This window comes from Pristis pectinata, chromosome 5, assembly GCF_009764475.1.
Source record: "Pristis pectinata isolate sPriPec2 chromosome 5, sPriPec2.1.pri, whole genome shotgun sequence".
NCBI lineage: Eukaryota > Metazoa > Chordata > Chondrichthyes > Rhinopristiformes > Pristidae > Pristis > Pristis pectinata.
Window position 1 is genome coordinate 93,141,982 of NC_067409.1, and position 18,071 is coordinate 93,160,052.

The window sequence follows — 18,071 nt, forward strand, 5'->3', positions numbered from 1 at the left end:
TGGTTCAAACATGAAGCCAAGAACTGAATGGCAGAAGTGAGGTGAGAGTGATGGCCCTTAACATTAAGGCAACATTTGACCAGATGTGTGGCACAAAGGAGATTTGGTTAAACTGAAGTCAAAGGGCTTTAAGGCAAAGACACTCCACATAGAAAGATGGCTGTAGTTAGAGATCAATCGTCCCACTCCCAGGACATCACTTAGGTAGTGTCCTAGGTCCAATCATCTTCAGCTGCTTCATCAGTGATCTTTCTTCCAGCATAATGTTAGAATTGGGGATGTTGGCTGATTGCACAATGTTCAGTTCCATTTGCAACTCCTGGGGAAATGAAGCACTTCATGCCTCCGTACAGCAAGACAACATTCAGCCATAAGCTGACAGGCGCAAGGAACATTAGTGGCACAAAAGTGCAGAGGCAATGATAACTGCTAACAAGATTAAGTCTAATAATCTATCCTGACATTCACTGGCTTTGCCATTGCCAATACCATAACATTAACATAGAATCATAGAGTCATTGAGTTCTACAGCACAGAGATGGGCCTTTGGGCTTACTATGTCCATGCTGAACTTTTTGCTCATCTACACTTAACCCATTTGCCCACATTAATACCATATCCTTTTTAAGTGTCTGAATAAACATCCGGGTTGTCAAATTTACAAGAAACTCAACTGGACCACAACATAAGATAAGGTTTCTTTATTAGTCACACGTACATTGAAACAGACAGTAAAATGCATCTTTGTGCAGAATGTGCTGTGGGGCAGCCCACAAGTGTCACCACGCTTCCGGTGCCAACATAACATGCCCACAACTTCCTAACCCGTACGTCTTTGGAATATGGGAGGAAAGCAGAGCACCCGGAGGAAATCCTTGCTGTCATGGGGAGAATATCCAAACTCCTTACACACAGCGGCTGGAATTAAACCCAGGTCACTGGCACTGTAATAGCGTTATGCTAACCGCTACACTGCCATGCCTGCCCAATATTGTGACTATAAAAGCAGGTCAGCGGCTTGGTAGCTTGCAACAAGTGACTCATTTCCTTGCACTCTAAAGCCTTTCAACCATCTACTGGTACACATTTGGGGTACCTGATAAGTGTGGCTGGCTCCATCAGAACAAAGCAGCCCATTTGATTTGCAACTCATCCGTCATTCATTCCCTGTCAGCGTAGTCAGGGTGAGTAATTGCAGTGCGCAGTGGCCATGGTGTGTCCAACCTTCAGAACACACTGCAATTACTCACCTTGGCGACACTGGCAGCACATACCAAACCCGCAGCCTCTACCACAAAGAAGTAAGGGCTGGAGGTTCATGGGAACACCGCCACCAACAGGTTGCCCTCTAAGTTGTACACCATCCTGATTTGGAAATATATACCCTTCCTTCATCATTGCTCTATCTAAAATCCTTATCAAGAGATTTATGGGAGTACATGTAGCAGAAGAATTACAGCAGTTCAGAGAGGTGCCTTACTACCATTTCTAAGGTGCAGTAAATACTTTCCTTCCCAGCAAAGCTCAGTTACTAAAAGAATGAATGATTTAAAATAAAGCAGGAATTCAAGTCAAAGGGCCAGGTGGAGTGGCTATTGTGGAGATCGGAGTATGAGTTGAACATGACTGAGAACTAATTATTCTTGGATGTAACATATTTAGAAGGAGGCCAGAAATTGGAAATGGGAATGTCTAGCGATGTTGACCAAGTAATTAAGGATTTCAATAAGATTGATCAGAGAAGATAGAACTACAGTTAGATTTAAGAAATAATAATACATGCAAGACTCTAGACTTGTGCATACATATCCTCAAATTAGTAATATAGTGGGGAGATATGTAAGCAAGGATATCAGACTTTAGCAATAACAATAATTTTGCTGGAAATTCTGATTTTCACAGGTGGGGATAAGCATAGGTAGCAAAGGTTTGGTATCCGTAATATATTAATGTTCTTTTGGCTAGGCAGTAAAGAACCAGGGATCATAGTCTGAATAAGAGAATGAGAATGATAATAGGAAATACCTTCACTCAAAGAGTTAAGAATCTTTGGAATTCTCAATCCCAGAGGATTCTAGATTTTTTTTCAGAATCATATTAGAGCTGGAGGTCTCAAAGGGCATGGTAGTGTTTGAAAGAAATGGGTTTGATGGTTAATTTTGGTTTCTCATTTTTCTGTTCTTAAATGTTATGCAGTATTCCTTTGCTGTGCTTATTTAATTTGTACATTTAAGGATAACTTCAGTTTTGGCTCTTGCAGAAAGTTTCACCAAACCAGATGATGCAGCCTTTGATATCATCACAGATGAAGAGCTCAATGAAATTGAAGACAACGATTGTTTTTTGGAATTTACAAACCAAGTTAGTTCTACTCAGCCAGAGTCAACCCTTCAAGACGCTACATCACTGTGAGTAAATGCTCTGTAACTTACCATTCCCGTCAAATAAAACAATATTGTAGCACTATTGTATTGTAATTGGCCCTGAACTTGTGATCTGTCAATAACACTTGCTACTGGCCTTAAAGGTAGTTTCTACTGAAGACCTGGTGATCTTCATGGTGAAAACCTCTGCAACATCAGTTGCTAGCAGGCATCAGTTGAGGGGATTCCTGGCATAATTTGATTGAGTCAAGGTGCCAATCAAAATAAATAATTCATAGACAACAATGAATTGAGTTATTAAAATGATTCATAAACAACAATGATGTGACCATAATTCTATTAGTTTTAAGACAGTGATGGAAAAGGGTAGGACAGGTCAATAGGTTAGGGTACTAACCTGGAGCAGGGCTAACTTTGGTGGAATAAGGCAGGATCTAGCAGAGGTTGATTGGATGAGCCTGTTTGAAGGGAAAGGAACGAATAGCATGTGGAAGGCTTTTAAGAGTGTGATATCAAGAGTCCAGGAGCAGCATGCTCCTGTTCAGAATCAGAATCAGGTTTATTATCACTGACATGTTGTGAAATTTGTTGCTTTGTGGCAGCAGTACAGTTCAAGACATAAACATTACTATAAGTTACAAAAATAAATTAATAGTGCAACAGAGGAATAGCGAGGTAATGTTCATGGGTTCATGGACCGTTCAGAAATCTGATGGTGGAGCAGAAGAAGCTGTTCCTAAAACAGTGTGGGTCTTCAGGTTCCTGTACCTCCTCCCTGATGATAGTAATGAGAAGAGGGCATGTCCCAGGTGGTGAGGGTTCTTAATGTGGATGCTGCCTACTTGAGGCACTGCCTCTTGAAGATGCCCTCGATGGTGGAGAGGGTTGTGTCTTTGATGGTGCTGACTGTGTCTACAACCCTCTGCAGCCTCTTTGGATCCTGCGCATTGGAGCCTCCATGCCAGGCGGTGATGCTACCAGTCAGAATGCTCTCCACTGTACATCTGTAGAAATTTGCAAGAGTCTTTGGTGACATACCAAATCTCCTTGAACCCGTAATGAAGTAGAGCCACTGGCTTGTCTTCTTTGTGATTGCATCAATTTGTTGGGCACAAGATAGATTCTCTGAGATGCTGACGCCAAGGAACTTTACACCGCTGACCCCTCAATGAAGACTGGTGTGTGTTCTCCCAACTTTCCGTTCCTGAAGTCCACAATCAATTCCTTGATCTTGCTGACGCTGAGTACGAGGTTGTTGTTGTGACACCATTCAACCAACCGATCTGTCTCACTCCTGTACGCCTTCTCATTGCCATCTGGGATTCTGCCAACAACAATGATGTCATTGGTGAAATTATAAATGGTGTTTGAGCTGTGCCTAACCACTCAGTCTAGAGCATAGAGAGAGTAGAGTAGTGGGCTAAGCATGCATTCTTGATGTGCGCCTATGTTGATTGTCAGCGAGGAGGAGATGTTGTTGCTGATCTGCACTGACTGTGGTCTCCCGATAAGGAAGTCGAGGATCCAGTTGCAGAGGGAGATACAGAGGCCCAGGTTTTGTAGCTTGTTGATTAGTACTGATGGGATGAGGAAATGCTGAAATTGCTGTTAGTTTGTTCGTTTCCCTGCAAAATAATGGTGAAAGACCATTCATTTTACCACTATTTTGTTAACTAATTCTGCTCTGTGTTTCAAAAATGCTAATCAAAAATATCACAGCAGGTGCTTGTGCTTTGGACGATTATGCTATCTATACATTATTAGGGTTGCGTAACATTAAAGTAGCCATTGCAAAATGGTACCTTGACATAAAAATGTAACCCTTCCTGTAAAAGTTAAAAATGATGGCATCTTGGATGCGAGGCAAGAATAGATTAGATTAGATTAGATTAGATTAGATTAGATTAGCTATCTTTATTAGTCACATGTACATCGAAACACACAGCAAAATACATCTTTTTGCGTAGTGTGCTGGGGACAGCCCGCAAGTGTCGCCACGCTTCTGGCGCCAACATAGCATGCCCACAAATTTCTAACCTGTACATCTTTGGAATGTGGGAGGAAACCAGAGCACCTGGAGGAAACCCATGCAGACACGGGGAGAACGTACAGACTTCTTACAGACAGTGGCCGGAATTGAACCCAGGTTGCTGGTGCTGTAAAGCATTACGCTAACCGCTACACTACAGTGCCTGCCTGTCCAGAGTGTGCAGATAGCACCCCTATCTGGAAGGGGCCTGCCTGGGTCGTCATAGTTGTGAGGTAGAGAGGCGTCTCTTTCTGCAGGGATTCTACTACAGGGCCTATCTGCTCAGGGTCAGGGGTGGCTGGTGGCATGATGGCGAGGGTGACATGAGGGACCAATTTTGGTCCCATGGCGACAGTGCTTCTTGGGTTGGCGTCAACTCCACCTCAGCCCCCATTCCCAGGGGACTGAAGAAGATCCGTCTGCTGAACTTAATTTTCTCGGATATGTTCAAGCAAGAATGGGCTTTGGATGCATGTGCACTGGTCTCCTGAGTTTCGGTAAACAACGCTGCCACAGCCTGCATGCAAGGATCAAGTGGAGCAGATAAGAAAGGCACCCTTCAGCAGAGTTGCCGAGGGTGACTGATAATTGCATCAGGTCTTGCTCAAAGGGATTATTGGGCAACTGCCAGCAGTAGATTGTTTGAGGGCCAATATCTCGCGCCTCAACATCTCGTGTGCTCTTCCTATGGAAGCCTCAGGCAGCTGGAGGTACAATCCTTGTGGGGTGTAGTGAACTTTGGCTCCCAATTTACAGAAGGCCTGTCTTCCAAGGAGATTGACAGGCAAATTTTCTGCTATCACACATTTCTCGTCTACTAGTTAAACCAAGATAATGTGATGTAAGTGTAAAATATTCCGTCTGAACTGGTTAGAAAACATACAACCAAGCAACTGAAGAAGAATACTGTAACTGGGAAAATACTGAAATAGTTAAACATTTGATAAAGTGTCAAACCAGTCAATGAGAAGGTGAGCTTTTTAGTGTTTTCACATAAACTCAACATTATGTATCTCTAACTTAGGTTATGTACTGAGAAATAATGCATAGAACTCACAAGTGTGGTAATGAATGAATTATACTCAGGCTACAAAATATCTGTAATCTTGTTAAATACTTCAGTTCCAGCACAGTTTTTATGGGTCTACATTAATGAAGGTATAATTTTTACCAAAAAAAAAGTTAATTCCTTGCTAGTTTCTGGGATGAAATCAGTTAAGTATATGAAGCATTGCAAGAGAACATAACCTCAATCCAGCGATAGTCTTTTGCATGGCCAGGAATGTTGCATGCGCCAGCTTTGTGTGTGCCTTATTAAATCGCCAGATTTAACATGTGTTTACATCTGGAGACAAACATTCTGATAGCTGTTATAACATCTTAAAGTGAAATCAATTAACTGTTTATACAGCCTTTACAAAGACCCCATTGTGGGAGAAATGGAAAAAGGATGAAGTACTGGAAAATAAAATGTGGAGCAAGCATTGGAGATAAAGAATGGTGTCAGGGATCATGCCTGTTATTTGATCCTTTTTTGATGGCTCATACTGCATGCAAGGAGGGTTGCTTTACTTCATATTTCAGGGTATCTCAGCTGCTATGTGTTTTCAAGGATATTCTGTTTTTATTTTATTGACGTCTATACTCACTCCAGGAAGACAGCACATTTAACAGAATCTACGAAGGCAAGATTACCCAATAATACCATGCATCAGGACGGCAATCCAGTACAGCACCCGTTGTTATCCATTAATGTTTCCCAGAATTACTATTTGATTATTTTCAATTATTTAACATGAACAACATAAATAATAACATTTAGAGAAGGATAAGAAAACAAAGATAAATTTTCAAGAAAATACTCTCAAAATATTGGTTTATAAAAATATATCAGTAAGATGTGAATTGTTACAATTGAGTTGAACTCCTGACTGGATAACATAGTGAGTAAATAGAAGATATTTTGGATATTAAATATTAAAAATTACCTGAATTCTGTGTTTATAAGTAAGAAGATATCTAGGGAGGTTAACTCAGTTTGGTTAAAAATGATGCATAAGATATTAGGAAAAGACAAAAATGTTCAGGAATTTAGCTTTAAAGGAGAACAACAAATTTACTCTTCATTGGATTTAGCCTTAGCATCTAAATTTTCTGAAGGACATGGGAGAAGTAGAGGTCCTAGAAATTATATTTCACGCTTCTGTGAATCAGGGTCTGTACTAAATGACTGGGGGTGGGCAATTAAGTACCATTTTCCAAAAGTGTGACAAACAATCTGCAAACCAGTTGGATTAATACATGTGGTAGGGAGCACTTTTCAATTTTTAATGGTGCAACTTTTTAATATCAAGATGAAGAGAAAGTAATGAAAGGAGACAAAACAAATATGTGAAAGGAAGGTTAGATTTCACAGAATGATGTGATTCTTTGAGAAATAATGGAGGAATGAATGCTCATCTTGACAGTCCCTTGGTGTTGAGCATGTCTATGCCTTACATCCACTTAAGTTCTGAAATTGCTGCAAAGTCCTTTGCAGGATAGAGGCATATGACAAGGCGGTTTTGTACGTTGTTTGGGTTCTTGTGTGTTCCTTCCATTATTTGTGTATGCCTGTATGCTCCTGTTGTATAGACTTGAGGTGCTCAGTGCCTTTCTGGCTGCTACTTTTCTGTTTTGAGTGGTCACAAGCCAGGATTCCCATGAGTCAGTAGGAATGTTATATTCCTGCAAGAGGACATTTTTAATGTCTTCTTGGAAATCTCTTCACAAAATGGAACTCGAATAGAAAGTTTTTTTTTCAGGAGTCTGATGGCAGCATGCAGAATATATGGCCTGCCCATTGGAGCTGGTTGAGTGTGATAAGAGCCTTTGTACCAGAGATGTTGGCCTAGGGGTTGATATTGATGTTGACATTGGTATGCCTATCCTGCTAGTGGATTTAAGGAGACTGTGGTGATGATACTTGTTTAGTGCTTTGAGATAGCTACTGTTCATGTCTCCAAAGTATGAAGGAAGTTGGGAGTCGCTATAGCACTTAATGCAGGGCTTGAAGTTGTGGTCTTCAGGCATTCCTTTCTTCAGCTAGCATAAGGTTGTGCTTATGGACTGGAAGTGATGGTGAACTTCCTCACTGATATCTGCCGTCATTGCGAGGTGGCTCCTATAATATGGAAAGTAGTCCATATTTCCAGAGCATCATTGCGGATAGATAATGTTATGCAATAGGAGCAGGTTAGTGGAGGATCTTTGTCTTCTTAATGTTTAGTGTAAGGCATGTACATTAATGTGCCTTGGCAAAGGGATGAATGATGACTTGGAAATTGGTATTTGAATGAGTCATAGAGTCATACAGGATGGAACCAGGCCCTTTGGCCCAACTAGTCCATGCTGTCCAAGGCACCTGTCTAAACTAGTCCCATTTGCCCGTGTGTGGTCCATATCCCTTTCCTATTCATGTACTTGTCCATGTATCTTTTAAGAGTCCATGTGCAATTGATGTCTGCGTAATGTAAATCGATGACTGAAATTGGTTGTGGTGTGGACGTGAGAACGGTTGAACAGTTTTCTCTTCATCTTGTAGATTATCTCGATTCCAATGAGAAGCTTGTTGAAGATAAGGTGCAGTATTACAGTGAGGAAGGTTGAGAAGGGGATTGGAGCAATCTCAGAGCCTTGCTTAGACCCTGTTTTACACTGGGCTTGGGTCTGTGGTGGACCCATTTGTTAGAATTGCGGCTAGCATGTCATCATATAGCAGACTTAGAATACTTCTAAGGACAGCCAGATTTGAGAAGAATTTTCTAAAATCCTTCTTGGTTGCTGGAGTTGCAAGTTTCTGTTATTGAATAAAGGTAATGAACAACATTTGGTGTGACATGCTACATTTTTTCTGGGTTTGCTATGCATTAAAGACTATTCATACCTCTCAATGGAAGGACAGAATCTGCTTAGTGACTCTGGGAGAAATTCCATGGCCACTAGGAGGAGTTTTGTGTTGATTTTCCTGTGGCAGGCAGCAGGGAAACTCTTCAGTAATGTAGTAGATATAGTATGGACTTAATGCTAGTGAAGATTACAGTGCATGGGTTTATGGAGAGTGTATCAGAATGAAGTAAAAATTGAATTGGTTGGCAAGCACAATGCAAGGAATTACTGGATATTTCCGGAAGTTAGAAATTGGTTTAATTGTCACACAAAGTTTTGTTCTGAAACTGCTTTTGTCATATGCAAGATAGAGAATAGGATATCTGCTACGTTGGTATAAATGTGCAGACAACACTAAAGTAAGAACAATGTGGTACACAATTCAAAGAGCCAGAGGATACCTCACAGGTATGTTTGAATCATGGGTTAGGAAAAGATAGGCAGATGAAATTCAGTGTGAGATTATACATTTTGATTATTAATGGGGAAAAATAATTATGAATAATGAATAAGGACCAGGTCTTTTTGAATTCTGGTTCACAGGACTTCAATAGCAGTTTCTGAAGAAGATTCAGGCTTAAAATAAACAAATGGAATATTAGGATTTACACAAATATACAAAGAATTTACAAATTAAGTTGAAATGGACAATCTGCAGAAAATCTTAGTGAAACCAGAGTTGTGGCATTTTATGCAGTTTTAGATTGTAGTCAACTGAAACAACGTACAGTAAAAGGTTTTTGACAGATTAAAAGATGTTGCTTACCATTGCCTTCTCTGGAGCATTTTGCCAGCATGCTCACATCTGTTACTGTGTTATGACAAAAAAAATCCCCTTTCATCAATAGGAAAGTGTTAGTCATCATGTTGTTCTAGTCACTTGTGAGGAGGCAGTGCCCACATCCTAAAGAGAATGGAAGAGGATCAGTGATCAGTGCATAGGCGATGGGAGGATACAACAGGTTTTGAAGGATGAACTGTGGTAACAAGTAATCTGCAGTTTCATTGTGAATTCAGTGCAAAGTGTATACTGTATTGGACCATTGGAAGTCTTGTCTGAGATCAAGAACATGCTAATGTGTAATTATATAAAAAGATAACCTTTATATTTGTATTGCTAGATTTCTTAGAAATTCCAAATATCCTGTAATATTTGTCATACATGTTCCTGCATAAAGTTACTCAGGTGGTAATATTGGACCTGAACTCCATAGTTGCATTAAAAGCATTGAAAAGGTCATAGCCATTTAAAAAAGAAATTCTCTGAATTGTTTATAGTTGGCAATGTCATCACTTATACCCATCTTTAGTTGCTCCTAAGAAGGCGATTGAAGCTGAATGAGGAAGTCTAATTGTTAGCTGAAAACAAGGGACACTTGAGAAATACGTCATGGTTTGTGGTTGAGCAAGCAGTGTTTGCTGATGCACACAAAAAAAAATGCTGAGGTTTGGTTCCTCGTACTAATTAAATATATAAGCTTTTAAAATCCACAGGAAAGCTGTTCACACTGTAAATTCTTTGAGATAAGTTCTGCCTCACCATTTTGGGGATACCATTAGATTTTTCCTCGAGTCTGGGAAGGAATGAAATATCAGGTCTCTGAGAAACTTGTGGTGAACTCTGGGTCACTGTGGGTAGAAAAGCTCTTTTGTTCACCAGTGTTTTTCAAACTGGCCTCCATAGGGAACAAATCAGTGTTCATGAGGAAATCTTCCAAATGATATCCCAGTGCAATACCGAACACTGGTTTGCTGCTTGCAGTTAAGTCCTGGAGGTGGGAATGTGCACTGGTCAGGGTCAACCCTTCCTCTGCAGTTCTGGTAACACTGTGGTACTGAAGAAGAGTAGCTGCAACAATAGTACAAACTCGTAAGAGACAATATCAGCACACCAAGGTTCCAGTTCAAAATGTACACCAGCTCAACATGGATGCCTTGATTGCTACCGGCTGCTCCATTTAACATTATTCTGGGTCCAGTGTCACAGAAACTGTTGTGATTTAAGCCCAGTGTCATTTTATAATAACTGGGATGGGTAATAATTGTAATCTTGCCAATGTCATGCATATGCCAAGAGTAATAAAAAGTTGAACAATTTGTGGATAGCATTACAGAGTAACTTTCTTTGTGCTGTTTGACCAATAGGGTGGAAAAAGCACAGGTACTTAGCTGATTACATATCTGTTGATCTGCTCTGCTCCTAATAGTAGGTTGGCTGTGGCTTTTTCCTTCTACTTTTAAGTTCTCCTTATGTGCATTTTCTAACATGTACTAGATTGTAATTATTGTGTACACTGAAATAAGATAGAAATAGGATGATTTTATCTGGCATTCTCAGTTATCTGTCAGGATATTGAAAGTGTTCCTTTAAGATACAAAGTTTGGTCTAAGTTAATCATACAGTAGCTATAAATATTGTTACACAAGAGACTGCAGATGCCGGAATCTGGAGCAACGAACAATCTGTTGGAAGAACTCAGTGGGTCGAGCAGCATCTGTGGAGAGTTGTTGGGTTGAAACCGTGCATCAGGACTGAGATGGGAGAGGGGAGATAGTCAGTATAAAGAGGAGTGGGGGGAGTGGTGAGACAGAAACCCAAGATGATTGGTGGACTGAATTGGTGGATTGGAAAGAATATATTTCAAAGTCACACATGTAATTCCTCCTTCTTAAAATGTGTCCCCCTATCCTATCATGTATGAGTAATATTTTGGACTTTGTGTCAGCACAAATATTGACCTTCTACCTTAAGATAAAAATTCAGCCATAATTGATACATAACAAATTAATGCAGCATTTTCCCACATAATCAAAAAGGGGCCTGCAGATCCTGGAACCTGCAGCAAAAAAACAAACTGATGGAAGAACCCAGCGGGTCTGGCAGCATCTGTGGAGGGAAAAGAATAGTTGACGTTTCAGTTCAGGGTGCAGGATCCTGGTGCAGGGTCTCAACCTGAAGCATCTGCCATTCTTTTCCCTCCATAAATATTCAGTAAAAGATAGTCTGCGACTAAAAATAAAAATGCTGACCCACAATGTCTGTCTTAACATGTTTGTGTGTCAGACAGGATGTGCATCTTTATTCTCAGTTAATTCGTATGTGACCTTTAATTTCCTCCTTTGTGCTTTTATTTTTACTACCTCCACACTATGATTCAACATTTGCAGCCTTTTTGATTTTGTCCTGTGAAGTTTTTCTTTCTGATTGAAATATGAAATGAGGTAAATAGGTTTAAGGTAACAGTAACAGAACCAATCAACACAAAGCACACAGAGAAAGCAGAAGGGGGTGATAGGAATTTATCCAAATAAGTATATATTGAAAAGAGCCTTTGTTTCTAATATATAATGGTTGGCAAATACAGCATTAAAATATGCTTCTATTGCAATGGAATAATGGAATTGAAATTCTAAAAAGACAAGTTCGAAGGAAAGGATGAAATATTTGTGCCCAAATAATTAAACTAGTAATTAAGCACCTAACTAAACTAATCCTTTCTACCTACACAACATCCCTATCACTCCATTCTTTGCACATTCATGTGCCTATTTAAGAGCCATTTAAACACCTCTATCGTATTTGTCTCCACTACCATCCATGGCAGTGCATTCCAGGCACCCACCACTCTCTGCACATATCCTTTGAACTTACCCCCCCTCCCCCCCATCTTAAATGCATGCCCTCTAGTATCAGATATTTTGACCCTAAGGAGAAAGATATCGGCTGTCTATCTATGCCTTTCATAATCTTATAAACTTCCATCAAGTCTACGCTCAGCTTCCACCGCTTCAGAGAAAACATCCTAAGTTAATACAACATTTCCTTATAGCACATGCCCTCTAATCCAGGGATCATCCTGGAAAACCTCTTCTGCGTCCTCTCCAAAGCCTCCATATCCTTCCTATCATGGGGCAACCAGAATTGAATGCAATACTCCAGGTGCAGCCTAACTAGAGTTTTATAAAGCTCTAGTTAGGATGCATCTGACATAACTTCCTGACTCTTGAACTTAATGCCTCGACTAATAAAGGCAAGAATCCATATGCCTTCTTTACTACCCTATCAACTTATGCAACCACTTTCAGGGGGCTATGGACTTGGAGCCCAAAATCCCTCTGTACATCAACACTGTTAAGGCTCCTGCCATTAACTGTGTACTGTCCCTTTACATTTGATCTCCCAAAGTGCAACATCTCATACCTAAAATAGCTTAAATATTTCAATACCTTTAATTCCTTAAACTTCGTCCACTTCCTTCTTCTAATGAGAGCGTGCTCAACATTTATAATTAGAGTTTGACATTTGAGCTAAAACTCATTCTTCAACAACACTAACCAATTACCTCCTGACTGCATTTTGTAGGATCTTCTTATGACAGCCTAAGTCAAGGCCTGTGAATAGCAATGAAATGCTTGTGGGTAACAAGGTGCAAATGAAGGAACAAGGGGTCAAGTTATTTTGAGCATTCTCAAATTTTAATCCGTCTATTATTAGAAGCATATTGTGGGAATATCTAGATTATCATAAGAGAAGAATATACTTTGAAATGCAGTCGAATTGAAGACATGAAATATTAAGTGGTTATTGGTGCAGTAATCTAGAATATTTTATATCAACAGAAAAATAGGACTTAAAACACAACCTAGTGCATGGTGAATTCAAGGAATACAGGTATCCTGTGATGTAGTTTACAAGGAGGGGTGTGACCTACTATTTTATAGTAACTGAATGATACAGTTGTTATCAGGGACAAATCATTCCATTTTAAAGAAATGTAAAGAAAAAAAATCTCTCCCCCCTTTTCATTGTTTTTGTATTGCTTTATGTCTGTCTTCCATTCTTTCTTACAGTCATTCTCTTTTATCACGGTTTTTCTGCTGCTGTATCATATAACTTTATAAATTGTTTTTGCACCATACATTTTTAAATGTTTCATTGCTTTTGTGAATTATTAATTTGCCAGGTAGATGTAAATATTGCAGGTAGTGACTTTGAATATAGTGTATAGTTAATTTGAAATGTGGCATGAAAAGTGTGGATGTTGCCTTGCTTCGTTTTAGATAATCTCTCAGTTATTTTCCATAGAAATTAAGCATCTTGATATGTGATATTTCTGGGTGTGTTACCACTGAAAGAAATAAACTTTTATCAGGTAAATGGGAAATGACTCAATTACTGAAATTGGATATTTGGAATCATCAACAAGCCTGCATAATAAACACAAAAGGACATTGCAATTTATGTGTTGGAAAGCTCCGATACTCCTTTGTGATCTTATTTTATGTTCCAGGCATTACAGTACATTAAACCTGAAGCTTGCTTTGGCATGGACTTATATACTCTGTAGTGATCAGTGAAACCTTTGTCTGTATTATATATTTGACCCTCCCTGTCATACTATTAAAGCCGTTATTGGATACAGTATCTCTTGTAATATAAAAGAGTGTTATTGCAATGAAATATTAGATAATATTATAAGACAGCTCTAAATTCCAAAGACATTTTGGTGTGCTGGGCAATTTTTTTAAGTAGCAATTAGTTATTCCAACACAAACCCACCTTTCAAGAAAGGACTTAGTTTCTCATATAATTGTCTCAGGAAATATATTTACAGAATCAATTGGGAGACTTTTCAGATGCAACTTAAAACCATTGTTTTATTTAGTCGATGTACTATTATATTTGATAATGGTGAAAGTATTTATTCTAGGGGTAAAATTCTTCTTCTAACAGGACTTTTCACTGCAAGCTTTCACAACTGGTAACAGCATAGCCTCTCAATGCAGAAATGAAGTAAAAAAGTTCTAACATGCTCTTGTTAAATTTGGCAGGACCTCCACTTTCCTGGCATTTAAGGACTCCTCAGCCATTAGTAAAATCAATACCCTGTCAGTCTCCCTGTAAATATTGTGGTCCTTGTATTTACATTTTTCCATTATCCATAGACTAGCTTCCTAAATATAGCAAATTGGATATCAATGCATTTAGAGTAAAAAACAATGTTAATGGCAAATGTGACCTTGCATGAACAAAGGAGATTCTAGGATAGCTGGTATGAAAATAGTCAAAGAGATGGATAAGCTCAGTGGTTTATGGAGGAAATTAAAAACAATAGAGCCCAATGTGGCTGAAAGTTCCTCTTAGTAAATGCTGTTTCAAGGGGAATACTCTCATTGCTTGAACTCGTAAATTTCATGCCCTGAAAGCATTTGTCAACATTATGCTACCTAATTCAAAATTTACTGTAAATTCCACAACTTTGAATGTCATTGAGCAGATAGATTTGTAAAAGCTAAGTGTGAGGGACTTTGATTGGCAGGTACAAAAGCACCAGAAAACATATGGACGCCTGTCCCCCGAAAATCAATTTGACTACAGCATCGAGCTCAGCACTGTGTTTAAGCTGAAACTGTGTTAGACAGTTGATTAATTCCCATTAGCTTAAATGTTTTCTCATGTAATGAATTTTCACTTTATTGGTTACGAGTTTGTTCCCAGCTGATCTCTTCTTTTGACTGAGTTGAGGGTTTTTCAGTATTTTCCTATCAACTTTGCAAACAAAGACCTTTAAAATTTGATGGTGTGAAAGTTCAGATATTTTTGTAGATCTGCTCACTTTCAGAATCTGTTAAAAATTGTTGCATGTACCAGGAGATTTCTCCTACCCCATGTTTGATGACAAGATATTCTTATTCCATATTACTACTACCTCTGATATTGCCTGGCTCTGGTTAATGAAACCCTCAACTCACTGTAGCCTCCACTGGCATAAATTTTCTGAGAAATCTGTGTTCTTGTAATTCTTGCTCTTTGGCTCATTCCCCTACTTCTTTTCATCCATCATTACTTTCAACTATCTAGGCCTAAATTTGAAATTCAGATTCAGAATCAGATTTATTATCACTGACATATGTCATGAAATTTGTTGTTTTGCGACAACAGTACAGTGCAAGACATAAAGACATAAAAATTACTATAAGTTACAAAAATAAATAAATGGTGCAAAAGAGGAATAACGAGGTAGTGTTCATGGGTTCATGGATCGTTCAGAAATCTGATGGCGGACGGGAAGCTGTTCCTGAATCGTTGAGTGTGGGTCTTCAGACTCCCCAATAGTAGTAATGTGAAGAGGGCATGTCCCGGGTGGTGAGGGTCCTTAATGATGGATGCCGCCTTCTTGAAGCACCGTCTTTTGAAGATGTCCTCAATGGCGGGGGCGGTTGTGTTCATGATGGAGCTGGCTGAGTCTACAACCCTTTGCAGCCTCTTTTGATCCTGCGCATTGGAGCCTCCATACCAGACGGTGATGAAACCAGTCAGAATGCTCTCCACTGTACATCTATAGAAATTTGCAAGAGTCTTTGGTGACATACCAGATCTCCTCAAACTCTTAATGAAGTAGAGCCACTGGCGTGCCTTCTTTGTGATTGCATCAATGTGTTGGGCCCAAGATAGACTCTCTGAGATGTTGACACCCAGGAACCTGAAGCTGCTCACCCTTTCCAATGCTGACCCCTCAATGAAGACTGGTGTGTGTTCTCCCGACTTCCCATTCCTGAAGTCCAAAATCAATTCCATTGTCTTGCTGACGTTGAGTGTGAGGTTGTTGCGACACCACTCAATCCGCCAATCTATCTCACTCCTGTATGCCTCCCCATCGCCATCTGAAATTCTGCCGACAACAGTGGTATTATCGATGGCATTTGAGCTGTGCTAAGCCACATGAGTGTAGATAGAGTAGTGGGCTAAGCACACATCCCTGAGGTGCCGCCGGTATTGATTGTCAGCGAGGAGGAGATGTTACTACCGATACGCACTGACTGTGATCTCCCAATAAGGAAGTCGTGGATCCAGTTGCAGAGGGAAGTACAGAGGCCCAGGTTTTGAAGCGTGTTGATTAGTACTGAGGGGATGATGGTGTTGAATGCCGAGCTGTAATCGATAAATAGCAGTCTGATGTATGTTTTGCTGTTGCCTAGGTGCTCCAAAGCCAAGTGGAGAGCCAGTGAGATTGTGTCCATTGTAGACCAGTTGTAGCAGTAGGCAAATTGCAGCGATCCAGGTCCTTTTTCAGGTAGGAGTTAATTCCAGCCATGATTAACCTCTCAAAACACTTCATCATGGTAGGTGTGAGTGCTACAGGGCGTTGAGGCAGCTCACCCTGCTCTTCTTGGGCACCGGTGTGATTGATACCCTTTTGAAGCAGGTGGGAACTTCCGACTGCAGCAGTGAGAGGTTGAAGATGTCTTTGAACACTCCAGCCAGTTGGTCGGCACATATTTTTAGTACCCTCCTAGGTACACTATCGGGGCCTGACGCTTTGCGAGGGTTCACCCTCTTGAAGGATGTTCTGATGTCGGCCTCCAAGACAGAGATCACAGGGTCGCCAGATGCTGTGGGGATTCGCACAGGTGTAGTGTTATTCTCTCTTTCAAAGCGTGCATAAAAGGTGTTGAGCTCATCAGGGAGTGAAACATCACTGCCATTTATGCTGTTAGGTTTCGCCTTATAGGAAGTAATGGCATGCAAACCCTGCCACAGCTGTTATGTGTCTGATTGTGTCTGACTTCACACGGAATTGCCCTTTTGCTGTCACGATGGGCTTCACCCTGAACTTTTCTGCAAACTCTGCATTCTTGTGCTTTAAGAAACAAACCCTTAAAACATGTCTGAAATTTATTTACTTATTTATTTTTCGGGATCTCAACAAGGCCAGCATTTATTGATCATGACCAGATGGTGGTGTACCACCTTTTTGAACTATTGCAGTCCTTCTGGTGAAGACATACCTGCAGTACTGTTGAAAAAGGAGTTCCAGGATTTAGATCCAGCAATAATAAAGAAACAGCAGTAGATTTACAAGCAAGGAAGGTGTCAGACAATGATCATTATGAGTTCGAGGGGAATCCACAGTTAATGGTATTTCCATGTGCCTGAAATCATTATCCTTCTTGATGGCATTTGTTGATTTGGGAGGTGCTGTCAGAAATGCCTCGATGAGTAACTTTAGAGCATTTGTGTATGGTCCACACTACGGCTACTGTGAGTCAGTGATGGAGGGAATGTTTAGGGTAATAGATGGGGTATTGATAAAGCAGACTGCTTTGACCTGGATATGTTTGATCTTCTAGGTGCTGTTGATCTTGCAGGTGCTGTACTCAATTGCGCAAGTGGAGAATATTCCATCATACTTCTGACGTATGCCATATGGATGGTCAAAAGACTGTGGGGTGTCAGAAGTTGAATCACTTTCTGCAGAATTCAAAGCTTCAGACCTTCACTAATAGGCACAGTATTTATGTGGCAGATCATTGCAGCAGGGTGTTGATGGTGGAGGACATGGTGATGGTAATACTATTGAATATCGTTGCAGGGTGATTAGTCCCTCTCTTGATTGAGATGGTTGTTATCTGGCACTTGTGTGAATGCTATTTGCCACTCATCAGCTCATGCCTGAATGTTGTGTAGGTCCTACTGCATACAGGCATGGATTACTTCATTTGCTGTGGAGCTGCAAATGAAATTGAACATTATGTAATCACCAGTGAACATCCTCCTTTCTGACCTAATGATGGAAGAAAGATCTATTGTGAAGTAGCTGGAGAGACCAGGACCTAGGACATTGTCGTGACAAACTCCTGCAGTGATGTCCTGGAGATCACATGTTTAAGGGAACTTTGGTCATGTATCCTCATGCCATTTTCTTTTGTTTAGTTTCAAAGCTTTTATC

The 18,071-nt window shown here is 40.1% G+C and overlaps 1 protein-coding gene across 5 annotated transcripts in view; it reads left to right on the plus strand.

Annotated features, from left to right (window-relative positions):
- fyco1a (FYVE and coiled-coil domain autophagy adaptor 1a) overlaps window positions 1–18,071 on the plus strand; it is a 219,484-nt gene that overhangs the window by 140,155 nt on the left and 61,258 nt on the right. For all 5 annotated transcript variants that reach the window (XM_052015726.1, XM_052015729.1, XM_052015727.1 and 2 more), the window contains one exon: window positions 2,261–2,408. In XM_052015726.1, the coding sequence (XP_051871686.1) occupies window positions 2,261–2,408 (148 nt within the window). The remainder of the gene's footprint in view (window positions 1–2,260; window positions 2,409–18,071) is intronic.